The sequence below is a fragment of the Humulus lupulus genome, chromosome 2 (genome assembly GCF_963169125.1).
Source record: "Humulus lupulus chromosome 2, drHumLupu1.1, whole genome shotgun sequence".
Taxonomy (NCBI): Eukaryota; Viridiplantae; Streptophyta; class Magnoliopsida; order Rosales; family Cannabaceae; genus Humulus; species Humulus lupulus.
The window spans coordinates 23888727-23905527 of NC_084794.1; the positions used below are offsets into that span (position 1 = coordinate 23888727).

The 16801-nt window shown below is 35.7% G+C and overlaps 1 protein-coding gene across 1 annotated transcript; it reads left to right on the plus strand.

Moving 5' to 3' along the window:
* Nucleotides 1–2492: 2492 nt before the first annotated feature.
* LOC133817501 (uncharacterized) lies at nt 2493–5482 on the plus strand. The gene is made up of 2 exons (XM_062250040.1): nt 2493–4462; nt 5056–5482. Exon 1 carries the CDS (start codon nt 2708–2710, stop codon nt 4418–4420), a length of 1713 nt encoding a protein of 570 aa, XP_062106024.1. The 5' UTR covers nt 2493–2707; the 3' UTR covers nt 4421–4462; nt 5056–5482.
* The last annotated feature ends 11319 nt before the right edge of the window (nt 5483–16801 follow it).

Genomic DNA, 16801 nt, shown 5'->3' on the forward strand with positions numbered 1-16801 from the left:
CCTTCTCAGAGAAAAGAAAAAAAAAACCTCAAAACCCTTTGTTCCGAAAATCTTTCGGAGACCAAGCCGTTCAGTTGTTTAGGAGTGAGTCTTCCAGTCCTTACGAAATACACCTCTTCTATCGACGATCATACTGTAAGTTCGATCACTTCTCATGGGCTCTTTCTTTATAGATTTCTGCATTTTATTTACCATGCTCTTTCATGCTTTGCTGTTGTCAATATTTGGGTGTCTTCTTGATTTTTGGCACATAGGTTTCAACTTTAGGTTTACATAGAACATTTGTAACCTTTCAAAAAATTATGATATTCACGACATAGGATATTTTTTGGGTAGATTTGGGTAACCTTTGACAACTTTAGAAAATACCCATCCGGTGCATTGAAGATGAAAGGTTAAGGTTCAAAAAATCAGATTGCCTAGGGAACACATTTTTTTTTGTAGGTGATTTTTCTCTAAACCGCCCCCCAAGGGCAATAGTGGCCGGATTTTCTGACACGCAAATCCCTAAATGCCAGGGGTCTGTTGGGAAACCTAGGCACGTAGCGTAGGTAGCACGTGGCATCACTCAATGGGCTAAGATTAACTCAGCTCGGGCATCAAAATCACCAATTCCCTTCGTGCTTCCTTGCCTTTATCTTTATAAAATATTAGGTCGCCTATTAAGTGACTCGTCGTTCTTGTTCGCTAGGCGATCTAATGACACCCAAGAAGAGCGTACCCAAGAAGAGTGCAGCCGGCTCCTCGTCTCGACAAACCAACAAGGGAAAAGAGATTGCCTCCGAATCTCCTATTCCTCAGTTCGGCCCCGTGGTGGAGAAGGAGGTCGTGGTTGGTCCTAACGCGTTCTTCGAGGCAGAGATAATTGTCTCCAAGATCACGACCCAAGGAATGGTCAACAAGATAATGTTATCCCATAACATTAAGGTCAGGTCCGGGGTCCTCATAGCCCGACCTCCGTATGACGGGGAAAGGAGCTGCGCGCCTCTCCAGGAAGACGAGCATTTGAAGGCGGGGGCCTGGAGTGACGAGCATTTGAAGGCGGGGGCCTTCCTTCCTCTGGACCAGTACTTCGCTGACTTCCTCAACTACGTGAAGTTGGCGCCGCTTCAGCTTCCCCCGAACTCATACCGACTAGGCAGGGTTGAAGTATCTCTTTCTAAAGCATGAGTGGGAGGTCCCCACTCCAGCGGACATCATTTATTATTATTTTTTGCCTCAAGGCCAGCCCGGAACAACAAGGGTGAAGTGATGGGTTCTATTACTTGACCTGATTCTTGAACTCGCCCTTGGTCATCGAGCTCCCCAGCCATCCCAACGACTACAAAGATCAATTCTGTATGTCGAATGGGTTCTGCAACTGCGAACATCGATACTTCAACCGTCCTTGTAAGTCTCATTTCCTCTCTTAGCTCGTGAAATCATTCTCTTTGTATCAGATCTACTTCTCGTGTATATACTAATTGAGTAGTATTTTTGTGCAACCATATTTGTGAGGACGGAAAAATCTGCGACCCTCAGGGCGGCCTCGCTGTCCTCCGTGGAGAGCATGCTGTATCACTGCTGGGCCTTCAACCAGAATGGTAACTTCTCCTTCCTGGCTCTTGAAGTGTGGGATCCATACCTCGAGAAGTTCAAAGCTCGGATCCTACAAGAGCAGTTTGAGACCGGGGATGCTTCCACCGCGGGCGAGCAGGAGACTGAAGAGGTTACATCCTCAGAGCGCCCTGGAGGGGCTTGCTTTTCTTTTTCTTTCTTGTAAACATTCACCATTTGGCCTAGTTTGAGGTTATTTTTCCTCGAGGCAATTTGCTTTTAATTAATATATCTACCTTTTTATCTATTTGTCTTTTCCTTGATTGTCTCTCATGTTTATGCTTTCTAGACTTGCACACTCAAAATCTTAGGAATCGACTTTTAGATCGGGATAGATATTTTGAATTTGGTTATATCTTAAATTAATGTGTTGATTTATATCATACCTGTTAAGTATCAGGCTTACTGCTATCTCGAGCTTCTAAGGAAGCCATCGAATTTTTAATTTTGCTAACTTCTAAGTTTTGGACCTGGTTGTACCCAGGATTTTTAATGATTTAAAACTTAGCTCGTGCTATTGACCTGGGGAACAACACTGCCTTAATGGAGAAAATACAGACTTATGAATTATTTATTACAGTCCTTTACTTGTAAGTTATACACGAGCTAAATAAAAGACTCGTGTTGAATTTTAGGATGCACAACTTTAAAAATTGTTACCTTGTAAAATTGATGATTATCTATGGTTTAACAAATATAAGTTAATTCCCAAATTACTAGATACAAATGCTTCACGTTAAAATGCAGAAAGTGGCCCAGGCCCATTAACTGTAGTAACCAATAAGCCACAGGAGCTGCCATGCACTGCAGAGCAGCAAATAATAGCAGCGTCTCCATTTGGGTCACAACAACCAAACAACCCCCAATAATAATAATAATAATAATAATAATAATAATATCAGTTAGGCTTCCCCACAGTCACACTTTCCCTCGATAAACCTCACCTTTTGCTTTTTCTCCACACTCGTCTCGTGGCACACTCACACTCACCGTTTCCCTCTCTTATTTTCGTTCCGTCGAAGCAACCAACCCACCTTCTCTCTCATGTATTCCACGCCTCACCTTGACCCTATCCCAGTCCGGTCCTAGTCACCCCCCAACCAGGACCCAGATGCAGCCCACCGCCGCAAAGCCACCGTCCTCCACCTCCGCACTCCAAATCCTCCTTACCCTTATCAACGAAACCCTTTCTCACCTCCTCCTCTCTTCCCTCACCGTCCGATCCTTCATCGGACGGTGGCAAGTTCTCCACTCCAAGTTCACCTCTTTAAACTCCTCTATCTCTGCCATTTCCGACTCTCCCCACTGGGCTGAGAACCCTCTTCTCCACACCCTCCTCCCTAACTTACTCTCCACTCTCCAGCGCCTCAAAGCCCTTTCCGACCAATGTACGAACTCCTTCGCCGGTGGCAAGCTCCTCATGCAGAGCGACCTCGATATGGCCTCTACTGCCCTCTCCAACCAGCTCCACGACCTTGATTTGCTTCTCAGATCTGGTGTCCTCCACCAATCTAACGCCATCGTTCTCTCTCACCCGGGACCCGGTTCGGCCAAAGACGAGTTGAGTTTTTTCATCAGAGACCTTTTCACGAGATTGCAAATCGGTGGGGTTGAGTTCAAGAAGAAGGCTCTGGAATCTTTGCTTCAGCTGCTCAACGACGACGAGAAATCGGCCTCCGTGGTCGCCAAAGAGGGAAACGTCGGTTACTTGATTCATTTACTTGATTTCCACAACCAGCCGGCAGTTCGCGAACAGGCTACTTTCGCTGTCTCAGCACTTGCTTCGGCGAACGATGAGTCTAGGAAGACCGTGTTTGAAGAAGGGGCTTTGGGACCATTGCTGCGGATTTTGGAAAGTGGGTCGACGGTTTTGAAAGAGAAGGCTGCCATTGCCGTTGAAGCTCTGACCGCCGATCCCGAAAACGCTTGGGCCGTCTCGGCATATGGTGGGGTTGCCGTTTTGATCGAAGCGTGCCGATCCGGATCTTCGGTGACTCAAACCCACTCGGTGGGTGCCATTAGGAACGTAGCCAATGTGGAAGACATCAAGATGACTCTGGGAGAGGAAGGAGCCGTACCAGTCTTGCTCCAGTTACTGGTTTCTGGTCTCGGCAGGGCCCAAGAAAAGGCCGCAAGTTGCGTAGCGGCGCTTGCCTCTTCCGGCGAGTATTTTCGCTGTTTGATAATTCAGGAACGGGGTTTGCAGAGACTGATGCATTTGATGCAGGATATTTCGAGCTCCGACACACTTGAACACGTTTTAAGGGCGCTAATCTCGCTGTCAACATCCTCAGATCACACAGCAAGGATTTTATCATCATCAACCATTTTTGTTATCCAACTCGGCGAGTTCATCAAGCGAGGTAACTTAGTCTTGCAGCATCTCTCGGCATCGTTGGTGGGCTTTTTATCTATCAGCGACGGGAACAAGCGCGCCATCGGTAGCTGCATGGGGTCGCTAGTTAAGCTCATGGAGTCACCAAAACCAGTGGGTCTTCAAGAATCTGCAGCGCAAGCTCTTGTTTCTCTCTTGACCGTCCGATCGAACCGGAAAGAGCTGGTCAGAGACGAGAAGAGCGTGATGAGGTTGGTTCAAATGCTAGATCCCAAGAATGAAGCGGTGGTGAAGACTTTTCCGGTAATGGTTGTTGCAGCAATAGTTGCCGGAGGAAGCCAGAGCTGTCGGAAGAGACTTATGGCCGCCGGAGCATACCCACACTTGCAAACGTTATCGGAAATGGAGGTCGTCGGAGCTAAGAAAGCCTTGCAGAGACTCGCCGGAAATAGGCTGAAGACCATCTTTAGCCTGACGTGGAGGGAATAACCAGCCAAGACTCTAACACCGTCCCCGCCAAACAAAAAAAAGGTTAGTTTCTTTTTCTTTCAGTTATGGGTAAAACGGGTATTGTGATTTTTGTGGTTAGTTTGACCGAGGAGCTTTACGACTTTGACTGCTTGCGTGGTTGATGTGGGCCAATAGGATTGTGCCAGGTGGTTTTCTTAGATTGCCACCTGGAATGTTCACACGGGATAACGGTTGAGCTGGCCATGAAGCCAAGTCTCTTGGCCTTCAAAAGACAATAATGCCCTTCGTCTAGGTGTGTCGTGTGTACTGGGATCTTTTTATTATTCCGTAGGACCTACCTATAGTGGGACCCCTTTGAGTATTTATTGAGTTTATTTTACAAAACAGACTGTTTGGCTAGACCTTGAATAGAATAATTAGATTGTAAATTATTTATTTTATTTGATTGAATAAGATAAATTGAAAGAATTTAGGATCACTGGTCTTGATATTTGACGTTTAGGGCTTATCAAACTGTTGACCCGTGAGAATATTGAATTACACTAGTATTCTTCTAATTGTAGGCTAATGGTAGGTTGACTTTGACTTTAATTATCATGTTTGGTTCATACTGTTATTCTTTATCTTAATAATTAAAGTATTGTTTTTAATAGGAGGGGTTCGTTTGGATTTTTCTAACCGTGGAAGAAAGTGAAAAGTACTTGCGTGGACAGGAACAGACACACACATCGTATACTCCAACCTTTTTTATTATTATTATTATTATTATTAATTTTTTCTACCTATCATAATCTATTTTTACTTTATTTTATTATATATAATAATATTCTAATATAATATATGACAGAAAAAAGAAAAGAAGAAGCATGGATGCGGTTTTTTAGGGAGTATCCTCGATTTGCTTTTTTTTTTATATATAATTTTTTTCTTTTAATTGTAATCTTAGTGGATTCCCAATGAAGTTGTATGAGTTATGGTTGTAATTTTGTTTATTACCAATTTATGTATGTGAAATGTGAATGTACATTCAAGAGTGTATTTTTATTTTCTTTTTTCAATCCATTTGATTTGTAATGGTCACTGGTTTCCCTTGTGTGCAATCTAAGAAATTTCACTACTATTATTATTATTATTTTACTTTAAAAGAAAAAAATCTAAAACGTGTGAAGTTTTTTTAGTCCAAAGATTTAGGGAGTTATTGATTCATTCATTGGGTGGGTCTATGTTTTAGCAGTAACCGGGTCATGGAAATCAATGGCAATGATGAATTACTTTAGTTTATGTAAATGGTGAGTTGGCCCTTTCATCAGATTTGGTTAATGGTAGGAGACTATGAGTTAAAAGTGGACCCCTTTCTTCATGCTTGTTCAGTAGCCAGTACTATGCATGATGACCATACCATACCAATCCAGTATAGCTTGCTTCTCCTTTACAACCAAAATCGAAGCTTGAACAAATACATATATTCATATACTAAATATGAATGGGTTGGATTAGTATTGACAATTGAGAATGTATAACAGGGAAAAAAACAAAAAAAAAAGCAAACAGTGTTTGGTAACTTTGCATTGTAAATGGCGTGGGACCGTATGTATATTGGGATTTTTGAGGATCTGTAAAAGTTATAAAAAAGGAAAGGGACAAGAGAGAAGAGAGGGAAGCTCGGCGCAGATGTAGGGAAGGTGAGAGACTATGAACCGCAGAACTGCGGGTCCCAACAGCCACCTCACATCACATGCCTAACTGTATTTCTCCACTTTTTTTTTAATACTCTAATTTGGCACATTAAAGTTGTATAATTATAATATCTACTCTTATAATAAGTTTTAATGCTACAAGTCATTTTAATGTGCAATTAATACACATGAGAGAGGTTTGGTTGAATTCAAAAATGACCCACTTAACATAATTTAATTTATATTTCATATTGGTTTCAATAAAATCATCCTGTAGATTCAGTTATATTTGCATAAAAGTTATATTTACTTAGCTTCTTTCCACTTAAAAGTTGGCTAAAGATACATGCATAGCTTATTCTATTATATTTATTAGATTACAGATAGATTTGATGAGTGGTCCATTTCCATTCCATTTTCATTTGAGAAGGCACAATTTCACATGACTGCCTTGTCCAAGGAGTCCCACAAACAAGTCTTGTTAAGAGTACCCTACCCTACCATTTACGTTGCAGCAGCATCAGATACTGCAACATGAAAAAAGCTGCTAACTTTTTATTTATGTCCTATACTATTATTTCATCTGATATTTTTTGAACGAGGGTTGATATTTCACAGTGACTAATACACGAGTTGATATTGATGCTTATAATTAGTTAACAATATTTTATAATATTTATTAAATTTAAATATATAAAACTTTATATTTAATTACATCAATAATAATAAGTTATCTCATTGCACCAATAATAATAATAATATGCCCATTCAGAACTAGCAGTGTCCATTAAGAATTCTCATTTTTTATATATTTGTGTATAAGCCTTTAAAACAAAGTTGTCATCCTCTTTAGCTGTAAAGCTTGCCTCTTCCATGACCTCCACCTCTCTTTCTCTTATACGCTACGGTTAGGTTATGGGCTCTTTTTTTCTATATTTTCTCTTCCCGCCAAAAAGTATGCCTGTTTGGTATCATAAAAAAGATATGGTTGTTAATTCTTTGTTTGTTTCCTTTTGCCTTGGGAGAAAACAATTTTGCTATCATCTCTTGAAATGAAAACAAGTGTGAAATCATATTCTTTTGTTGTTTTCTTCTTTATTGTGTACTTGAAAAAATAAAATAAAATACAATGTTGGTTTTAATGTAATTGTCGTCGTAGGTGTAAAACAGAAGTTAATGTGGGTTTTTACCCTACTTTCGTTTAATTTTACTTCCATAAATTCCATGACGTTGAGAATATTCCATCAGAGAGAATTAAATAGGAATCTTTTTGCACGTATCTCTGCAAGAATATCTTAACATAAAAGAGTAATGAAAGTGGACATAAACAACTAACTTAGCAAGTTTTATCAATTTATAATACTTATCTAAAATATATTCAAAAGATTGTACACTAAAATATAATGCAACTAATTATTTTTAATCAAGGATTTTTTACTTTGCAAATTTGTATACTTAAAGTTTAATTTATTTGCAATAATAAATATTGTAATTGACATTTGGTTGCTATAAAAAATAACTCAATTTATTATATGTATACACATATTAATAGGTTTGTTCATTCTTTGATTAATGGTTATTAGTAGGTCTTTATTTTGTAAAATAAAGCATCTATTATATTATTTTATAATATAATATTTTAGATTAAATAAATGCGACAAAGAGTGTCACATATTGTAACATATAAAAGAGAGTTACAATATTTAGATATATGCGAATATTCAAATATGTAACATATTTGGTGTTACAAATTCAGTTATAAATTTGTAACTCCCAAATAGTGCACATTATTGTTTAGATTTGTTATTACACAATTTTGAGTTGAATTTCTTAAAGCCATAAGTGAAATAGTTGTTAGAGATGTGATTTTAACTACAATAATGTGTTTGGGGGTTACAAAATCAATTGGGAGTGATTTGGAATTGTTTGGAAAAACAACACAAAATTGTGTGCTGAAAATGGCTAGTGGCCACGACCAGAGGTATTGGTGGCCGCAGCTTGGGGAACAGAGACCAGTGGTCGCGGCCACTGATACTCCTAGCCGCGGCTAGTGAGGCTGACAGCCCTTTGCTGAGTATTTTGTTGATTGCAAGGAAACTCCATCAAGTGATTTTTTTAGTTGAAGATCACCATTCTAGATTGGTTGTTCTTCTTTGTTCTTATGGAAAAATGATGCAGATAGAGAATGTTGCTAGTCAACATGAACTTCGAAAGAAGTCTCATAAAAAAGTTTGTAAAAAGTTGGAAGAAAATGCAAAAGGTTGCGTTTGAAGGATTCATGATTGTGTTTTTGTTGTTGGCAACTTTGTAACAACTCTTTAGCAACAATAAAACAACTTCAAACATTATGTTTATTTTTATGTAATTTCAGTTTTCTAGATACTAGTCTAGTTTCTTGGTTTATTTTGGTAACAATTATCTTGTTGGTCCCATTTTCTTTTCAATATATTTTTAGACTTTCATCTTTCAATTCTTTGTAATTTTTGTTTGTTTGACTATTACAACTATATAGCAACAAGACAACAACATCCTCATAATATATGCAATTATGTTTTAAGAATAATGTTTAAAAAGAATAATTGGTCATCAATAATTATGACTTAATATCAGTATGATGCATATGTCCCAAAATCTATAAAGACAATAAAAAAAAAATATTTCATTGTAAAACAAGGGAGCAACAAGAATTAATCAATTTCCTTCCAATGTTTAAGTGTTTAAAATAAAATAAAAAATTGAAACCAATGTTATTTATTTAGGTGATTTGATAAACTAATATCTTTTTTTGTGTTGCTATGTTGTTATTCTCAACTTCTTGGTGGTCGGGTTTGACATGTCTTCCTATTATGGCCTCTTTGTCCAGACTTGTTGCACTTGTTCTTCTTTTTAGTTTCCCAAGAAGCTATAATTCTTCTTTTCTTTGGTCTTCGAGCCTTCACTCTTTCAAATGGAGGCAACACTAGGATGTCTTTGAAAAATTCTAGTAACTCCCAATGTTGTGTTGTTTCCCTACTTGATACACAATTGCATCGTATGTTTCTAACCATACTTTTGTTGTGTAGTTATGTAAACAATAATCGTAGGGTTCTATGCTCATCTCCTTCATCATAGCAAGAACATGACCACATGACGTTTCATCCTTCTGAAATCTATTGCAAGTGCAAATTAGTTCTTTGAGATTTACAATCCATGACTTATCTTCTTTAAATACCTCAAACAGATATTCATTTGCTGGCTTTACTTGTATTATATGTTGTATAGGTATGGTGGCAACATTACAGCAACACAATACCAACAATAATGATTGGCAGAAATAATTGAAAAAAAAACTAAAAAATTGATCAATCTTACAATTAATCTAAAAAAGTATACGAAGTTGTTGGTGAGTGCTTGTTCTACAACTGCTGTCAATCTTATCATTGTTTTTTGAGCTAGTTTCCTATTAGTGTATGTCCATTCTTGGAGTAATCCACGCAAACACTCCAAAAGTGTTGTGCCAGGTACTTATCTAGCTGCCATGGTGGCTGCGTTAAGTGACTCAACAATATTGGAAGTCATTACCGAGTTCCTTTTGTTTTTGGAGTAGAATCTTGACCATTTATGATATCCAATTTTCTGCAAATAAGTCCTTATTTACTTATCCAAGTTGTCAAGCTCCTTCATATGATATTCAAATTTCTTTTCTGTGTACGCAGTTGCTACAGCAAAGAAAGGTACACTGTATTCCATGGCATGTTTCCTGTAGGTTGTTTTCATGTTGCTTAACAGGTGGAACATGCAGTAGCCATGTGTTATTTTTGGGAAAACTTTGTTTGTTGCTTTGATTATGCTTTCATGTCGATTTGATATTATACACTGGTCTTCTCTAACTCCATATGCTTATCTTAATTTTGTGAAAAACCACTCCCATGACTTGTTGTTCTCATAATCTACTATACAAAAAACAAGTGGGAATATTTTACCTCCTACATCTTGTGCACTAGCAGAGAGCAACGTTCCTCCATATGCATACTTCAAGAAAGTGTCATCAACAACTATTATAGGTTTGCATTTTGCCCAACCTCTCAAAGATTCATTCAAGGCCATGAATAGAAACAACAAACTATCATCTTCTCATTTTTCAATGTCAACTATAGCTCCAGGGTTGGTTTTTTGTACCATGTACAAGTAACTCAATATGAGGTTGTAAGATTCCTTTGAATTCCCTCGTAATTCGTTGAGTGTGTGTTCCTTACTTCTTCATGCTTTCATATAATTTATCTTTATATCGTATCTATCAGTCAAGTCACCTCTGATGTCTAGTGGAGTGCATGTTGTTTTCAGGTTGAGGAACTTTGGCTTTATGTAGTTGCCTATTAATTTTGATGTTGATTGTCGTTGATCACCGAATCTGATTTCCAAAGAGCATATGTGTATTTTGTAATATTTACTGATGATGAATGCTTGTGTTATTCCATTCCTTGATGCTCTTATGGACCACTTGCATTTTTTGTCCAAACAAATAATGTTGTATTCTCAAGAGCATGATTTAAACAACTTGTATTGGAAGTGGTTTGTTATTGCAAAGTAGCTCAGAATGCTTTTTAGTGTTGTCTTGTCTTTGTAGATCTGACCAATTTTGATTTCGAGATGACAGGGGTTTGTGATTACAAGTGAATTTATATTGTCAAGTGACTGGTCCTTATTCTTGTTGTTCTTGTTAGGAACGAGTTTCCTAATGCGCAGCGGAATGGTGGTGGGGTTGGCCCAGTGTACAATAAATTTTTTGTAACTTATTTAAACTACCTTTAAATGTGCGGATCCATTAATTTACATACATTAATCATAAGCAAGATGAGGATAGAAATCATACCTCTCGAAGCCTATCAAGTGTCATTGCTATCTTTTCGTAATTAGAACGATTTTCCTATCATAGCTACTCCCAGGTACTCACATCAAGATCTTCCACAACGTTCTCTACACCTCAAGAAGTGTGTGGACACTTAGAGAATAAATGATGGTTAATTTCTGATTCTACTTGATGTACTCAACACATGAGATCAAGATAATAGACCTCATAATGGTTCTTTATCTTTTTTTCAGGGAGAGATAGAAAAGTAACGTTCTTTTTTTATTAAGAACGAAAGACTAATCTATTTCTATTTTCTGATAAGTCTAACTTAAATAGAAAATATTTAAATTTAAAAAATAAATCTGTAACCAATTTACAATTTATCTTTTAATTAATTAATTATCTCTTTAATGAAAATATTCAAAAACTAACTTTTTGAATATTCCATTAATTAATTAATTAATTAAATAAAATTGAAAAAATCTATCCCTGAAAATTATGTAGTACATGCCACACACAGTCCATGGACTGTGTGTGGTCGTGTACCACCCTATATTTTAGGAATATTTGATTTTTATATTTTTATTTAATTATTTATTCAAACTACCTTGTTAGATAAAATCTAACAACCTAATAACTAATTCAAATTTGAATTAAATATCTTTTGAACTAATTATCAAATATAATTAATTATTTGAATAAATATATATTGTTTAAATTCAAATCCAATTTGAACTTATCAGATTATTATCTCCCACTCAAATTAAATATATTTAATTAATTCTACCAATTAATTAAAACCAATATAAATTTCGAAATTAAATATTTAATTTATTATAATTTTGAAAATTATAATTAATTAATTATTTATTATAATTTAGAAATTAATTTAATTATTTAATATAATTTCAAAAATTACAAAATAATTAAATATTAATTAATTTTGTTAATTACAATTAATTTGTAATTAATTAATTAATCACTATTATCACATAATTGCATTTTTGACCCGAAGAACAAATTTCTTCTTAAATGTGTATTTTTAACCATTTTTCCCTTTATATTAACTCTTGCCTTGAATAGTGTTGATAGAGCCGCTTTAGGGACCTATGGACCTATAATTGCAAGCTCCAATAAATTTATGATTATTAATTAAACTCTTTAATTAAATAATCTCATGATTATTTCACTATAAATATGAGACTGCACTCTTGTAATTATAGACATTTCATTTACTGAGTATTTTATAACAATAAATCATCCATTGATATAATCATTACATACAAATTAACCTTCTAATAATGGTTCAAAATTAATTGAGAATAAAATTACCGTTTTACTTTTTTAAATATATCTTGTTTCCTTAAGTACCATTGACTTTACGAGTGAAGATTAATGCATAACTAAATCATGAATTTGAGCTCAATAACCTTTCACTCCCAAAAGTCAACCCTTAAGAAAACCATTATTCAATCTCTTATGAGAAGGTATAGATTCCATAACTATATACTATGTCCCAAACCATTTACACTAATGAGTTCCCAAAACAAAAGTTCCTAGCCTGATCATTCTGACAGACCCTAACGAGTGAATCAAAGAACTCATATAACATAAACAAGAGTTTATAGTAACTTCAGGATTAAGATCTATTTGTATATGATCATCAGTTGATATATTTAATTAATACTTCGAAACAGTACTTAACTAAGTATTAACAAACATATATGGTCTAGTTCTATATATTCTCTAATATATAAAGTACCTCCACTAAAGTGTCCTACTACACTAGTGATCCGGATCTAGATCACATGTATTTATAATACTAGTGGACCGTACTTGCAGTAATTAATCGAAAGATTCCATAACTTTATTTTACTGCGAACTATTCAAGTTCATTTATCTCAAACACAATCCTCTCGTATCAATACGTAGTTGAGATCATATGTATGAACTTATGAATTTTTCTAATATTTACTTAATATTATCACAGAATAATATAGTCCATAAAAATATATGCATAACAAATTCAATTTATTTATTTATTTCTCAAAACAATGTCTACTACATATGCTTTTAGGGCACAATTCCCAACAATCTCCCATTTTCCCTAAAGCAAATGAGACATCTCTCTCATTCCCATGTTTCTTATATGCTCCTTAAAAGATTTTATGGATAAAGTCTTTGTGAAAGGATCTGCAAGATTATGCTCTGATGCTATCTTCATAACTGCAACATCTCCTCGATGAACTATCTCTCTAAGCAAGTGATACTTTCTCTCGATGTGCTTTCCCCTCTTGTGACTCTGTGGTTCCTTTGAGTTAGCTACTGCCCCACTGTTGTCACAGTAAAGGACTAGTGGCTTATCCACATCTGACACTACTTCCAGATCGGAATAGAACTTCTTGAGCCACACAACCTCCTCAGCTGCTTCACAAGCTGCTATATACTCGACTTCCATGGTTGTTGATCCCAAAAGAGGGTGTTTTAATAATTAAACTCGCAAGTGCACGAATCGTTTCGGAATATAATGTTCATGTAAGTACGAGGTCGAACCCATGGGAGTTGACTAACATCAAAAGAAACTATTTCAAACAAAGCAATAATATTCTAACCTAGTTCCAAATATTTGATGAGATTTTGTTTTAGAAAAATAAAAGACAAGTAATAAAAAGATTTAAGATTAAATAGAAAAAAATGGTTTTCAAATGAGATATATAAAATAAGATTATTAAGATTTTAGAATCCACAAAATGCAAGTTCAATAGTATTCATAAGTATATTGATTCCCAAGTTTTGATATAGTTGAAATAAATCACACTATATATATTTTTTTTTCAAAATATATTTTCTATTCAAGCACAAGTTACTCTTTAAAAAATGTAGGATTTTTCTTCACTTATATAAGATATAATTTCTAAGCATTAGTTGTGTTACCACCTAATGAAACTACAAAAAATCAAAGAGATTATGTTTAGGCAAAATATGATACTTATGCTCTAAGAATTAGATGTAAACAATTTAATGAAAAACATTTAATCAAAGAATATCATATTGTTGCATAATGAAGAACTAAGTGTAATATGCTTTAACAATCAATAATAGATGAAAAATGCATATCTTTGATAGAAAAATCCATAAATAGTGTTGTACAAATGGGAAATCAACATACAACAAAAAATACTATCTAGTTACATTTTGCTTCATCATCATCTTAATAACCTTTGAAAAAGATTAGAAGCTCATAACTAGATAAAAATTACAAAATAACATACTTGACATGCTCTTCAAAAGATGAAAATGGTAGAGAGAAACTAGTGAAAAGAAGAGAGAAAAATGTCTAGAAGATGTTGAAAAAATATGAAGAAGAAGAGCCCCCCAAATGGTCTTACAAGACTTTATTTATTGGCAAAATATGGAGATTAAATTAATCAAATTAAAATAAATAAATTGATTAATTTAATTGTGTTGGGAAGTGGTAGGATAAATAGAGTAAGTGTAAGAGTATTGGAAAGATGAAATGTTTGGTTGGGTAAAAGATTAGTGAAAAGCTAGGGTAAAAAATAAATTGGGAATATTTATTTAGGTAAGAAAAATAGGGAAGAGTGAATTGATATTTGAGTAAAAAAAACATTGGAAATGAACATGTGATTTTTGGGTCTTTTTGACTTGGGCCGTTTGGGCTATTGAAGCTGATTTGGGCCAAGTAGATTGGGGAACTTGCTGCTGGACAGAGAGAAATGGTGATGGCTGGCCGAATGGATTTATGCTTGGAGGCATGTGGCTGCTTGTTGGGCTGGGCTGGCGCAGGCCCAAAGGCAGGGAGAAGGAGATTGCATCCGGGTGAGGTGGCGTGACAGCTGGCAAATTGAGATGCTTGAGAAGGTTGGAGGCGTGGGCATGAAGAGGCAGGCATGGGAGAGCTTCTGACTTGGGGGGTTTGGCTCTCAGCTGGGCCGAAGGGGTTGGTTGTTTGTTGATATGCATATGTGCATATATGATGCAGTTGGGAGATGTGGAGTCAACGTGGGAGGCAGTGAGGAGCGGTACTGTAGCAGGCGGGCCTGGGCTGGTGAGTGGGCTTGGGCCCAGGTGCTTGGTTGGCTTCATTCTTTCAAAAATAACATTTTTTTCTCCTTATTCCTTTTTCTTTTCTTCACTCTTTCTTGGCTCTTCAAGAACCAAAAATAGAACCATTTCCTACAAAATAAATGCAAATTAAGTCATAATAAAATATTTCCAATTATAAATAATTCATATAAATTCTTTGAAAATATTAATCATAACTTAATTTAACATTTAAGTTCAACAATACTCATTTATTTATTTATATAAAATTTTACAACAAAATAATTATAAAAATACATAAAAATCTATAAAAATTAAAATGAAACTAATAAATTCAAAAAGTAATTAAAACTCAATAATTTAATTAAAAGCTTAAGAACTAAATCATTTTTAGCTTAAAAAATGTGGTAAAATAACTCTAATTTCTAGAGTTATCAATGGTGGAGTCTGTAATGCTGGTTTGTTTAATACTTCACCAGATTACTGATCCTCCTCCAAGAATAAACATTGATCTAGAAGTCGATTTCCAACTATCTCTGTCTCATTGAAAATCAGAATAAGTGTAACTAGTTGGGTTCAGGTCTCCACCTGAATATACAAGCATATAATCTCTAGTATTTCTAAGATACTTGAGAATATTCTTTACTGCAATCTAATGACTCAATCCAAGATTGGATTGATAACGACTTACTATCCCTACTGCATAACAAATGTCAGGTCTTGTACACAACATGGCGTACATTAGACTACCTACCGCTGAGGCATAGTGATACTGTCTCATATTTTCCTCTTCCTGAGGTGTTTTGGGACACTGCTCCTTGGAAAGGAATACTCGAGAACGGGTTGGCATATTACCCATTTTGGAGTTTTGCATATTAAAGCGTTCTAGCACCTTATCAATATAAGTTGCTTGAGATAGTGCCAAAATTTTGTTCTATCTATCTCTAAGAATTTTAATGCCCAGAACATACTTGGCTTCTCCCAAATCTTTCATTTGGAATTGTTCAGCTAACCAGTTCTTTACCTTTGATAATGATGTTACATCATTTCTAATCAGCAATATATCATCAACGTAAAGAACGAGGAATACTACTACACCATCTTTTATTTGTTTATAGACACAAGGTTCGTCAACGTTTTGTACAAAACCAAACGTTTTAATTGTATCATCAAATCTAAGATTCCAAGATCTAGAAGCTTATTTGAGTCCATAGATGGATCTAAGAAGCTTGCTGTAACGCTCTAAACTCCAGGGACCGTTACCGTGTGAATTTTAAATAGTGCTAAACTCGCTAATCGAGTCATTTGGCCATAATCGTGTAACTAAGTATGATTAGCGGTTTAGGGTTAAATTTTTTGGTCAAGATATAACGTTTCACTAAAACGTTTACTGTATACATTAGGATCCTAAAAATTATAATTTAAAGGTTAATTACAAGAAAAGATTTACAACCAGCTGACCTAGGTGGCAAAATAGGGTTTAACCCTAGTTCCTCTTTCAACCCTCGGCCGTGGCGGTTGAGCAGCTGCATATGTACACATCGTTACCTAACCTCTCCAACTTAAGGATGGTCCAGATTTCTTTTGCCTTTACCTGCACCACATAGCACCCGTGAGCCGAAGCTCAGCAAGAAAACTCAATATGCTCATGAACAGTAATAACATGTTACTAAATCATAATGTGTGTGCCTAGCAATAATATCCCTATTCATGCATGCAAATAGGTTCAGATAATGATGGGGGATCCTGCCCTCCTGAATGGATGACTATCAATTCAATCCTAATTAGATGAGTGATTTAACACTTTGAGGTTCTGTTAACCATGCT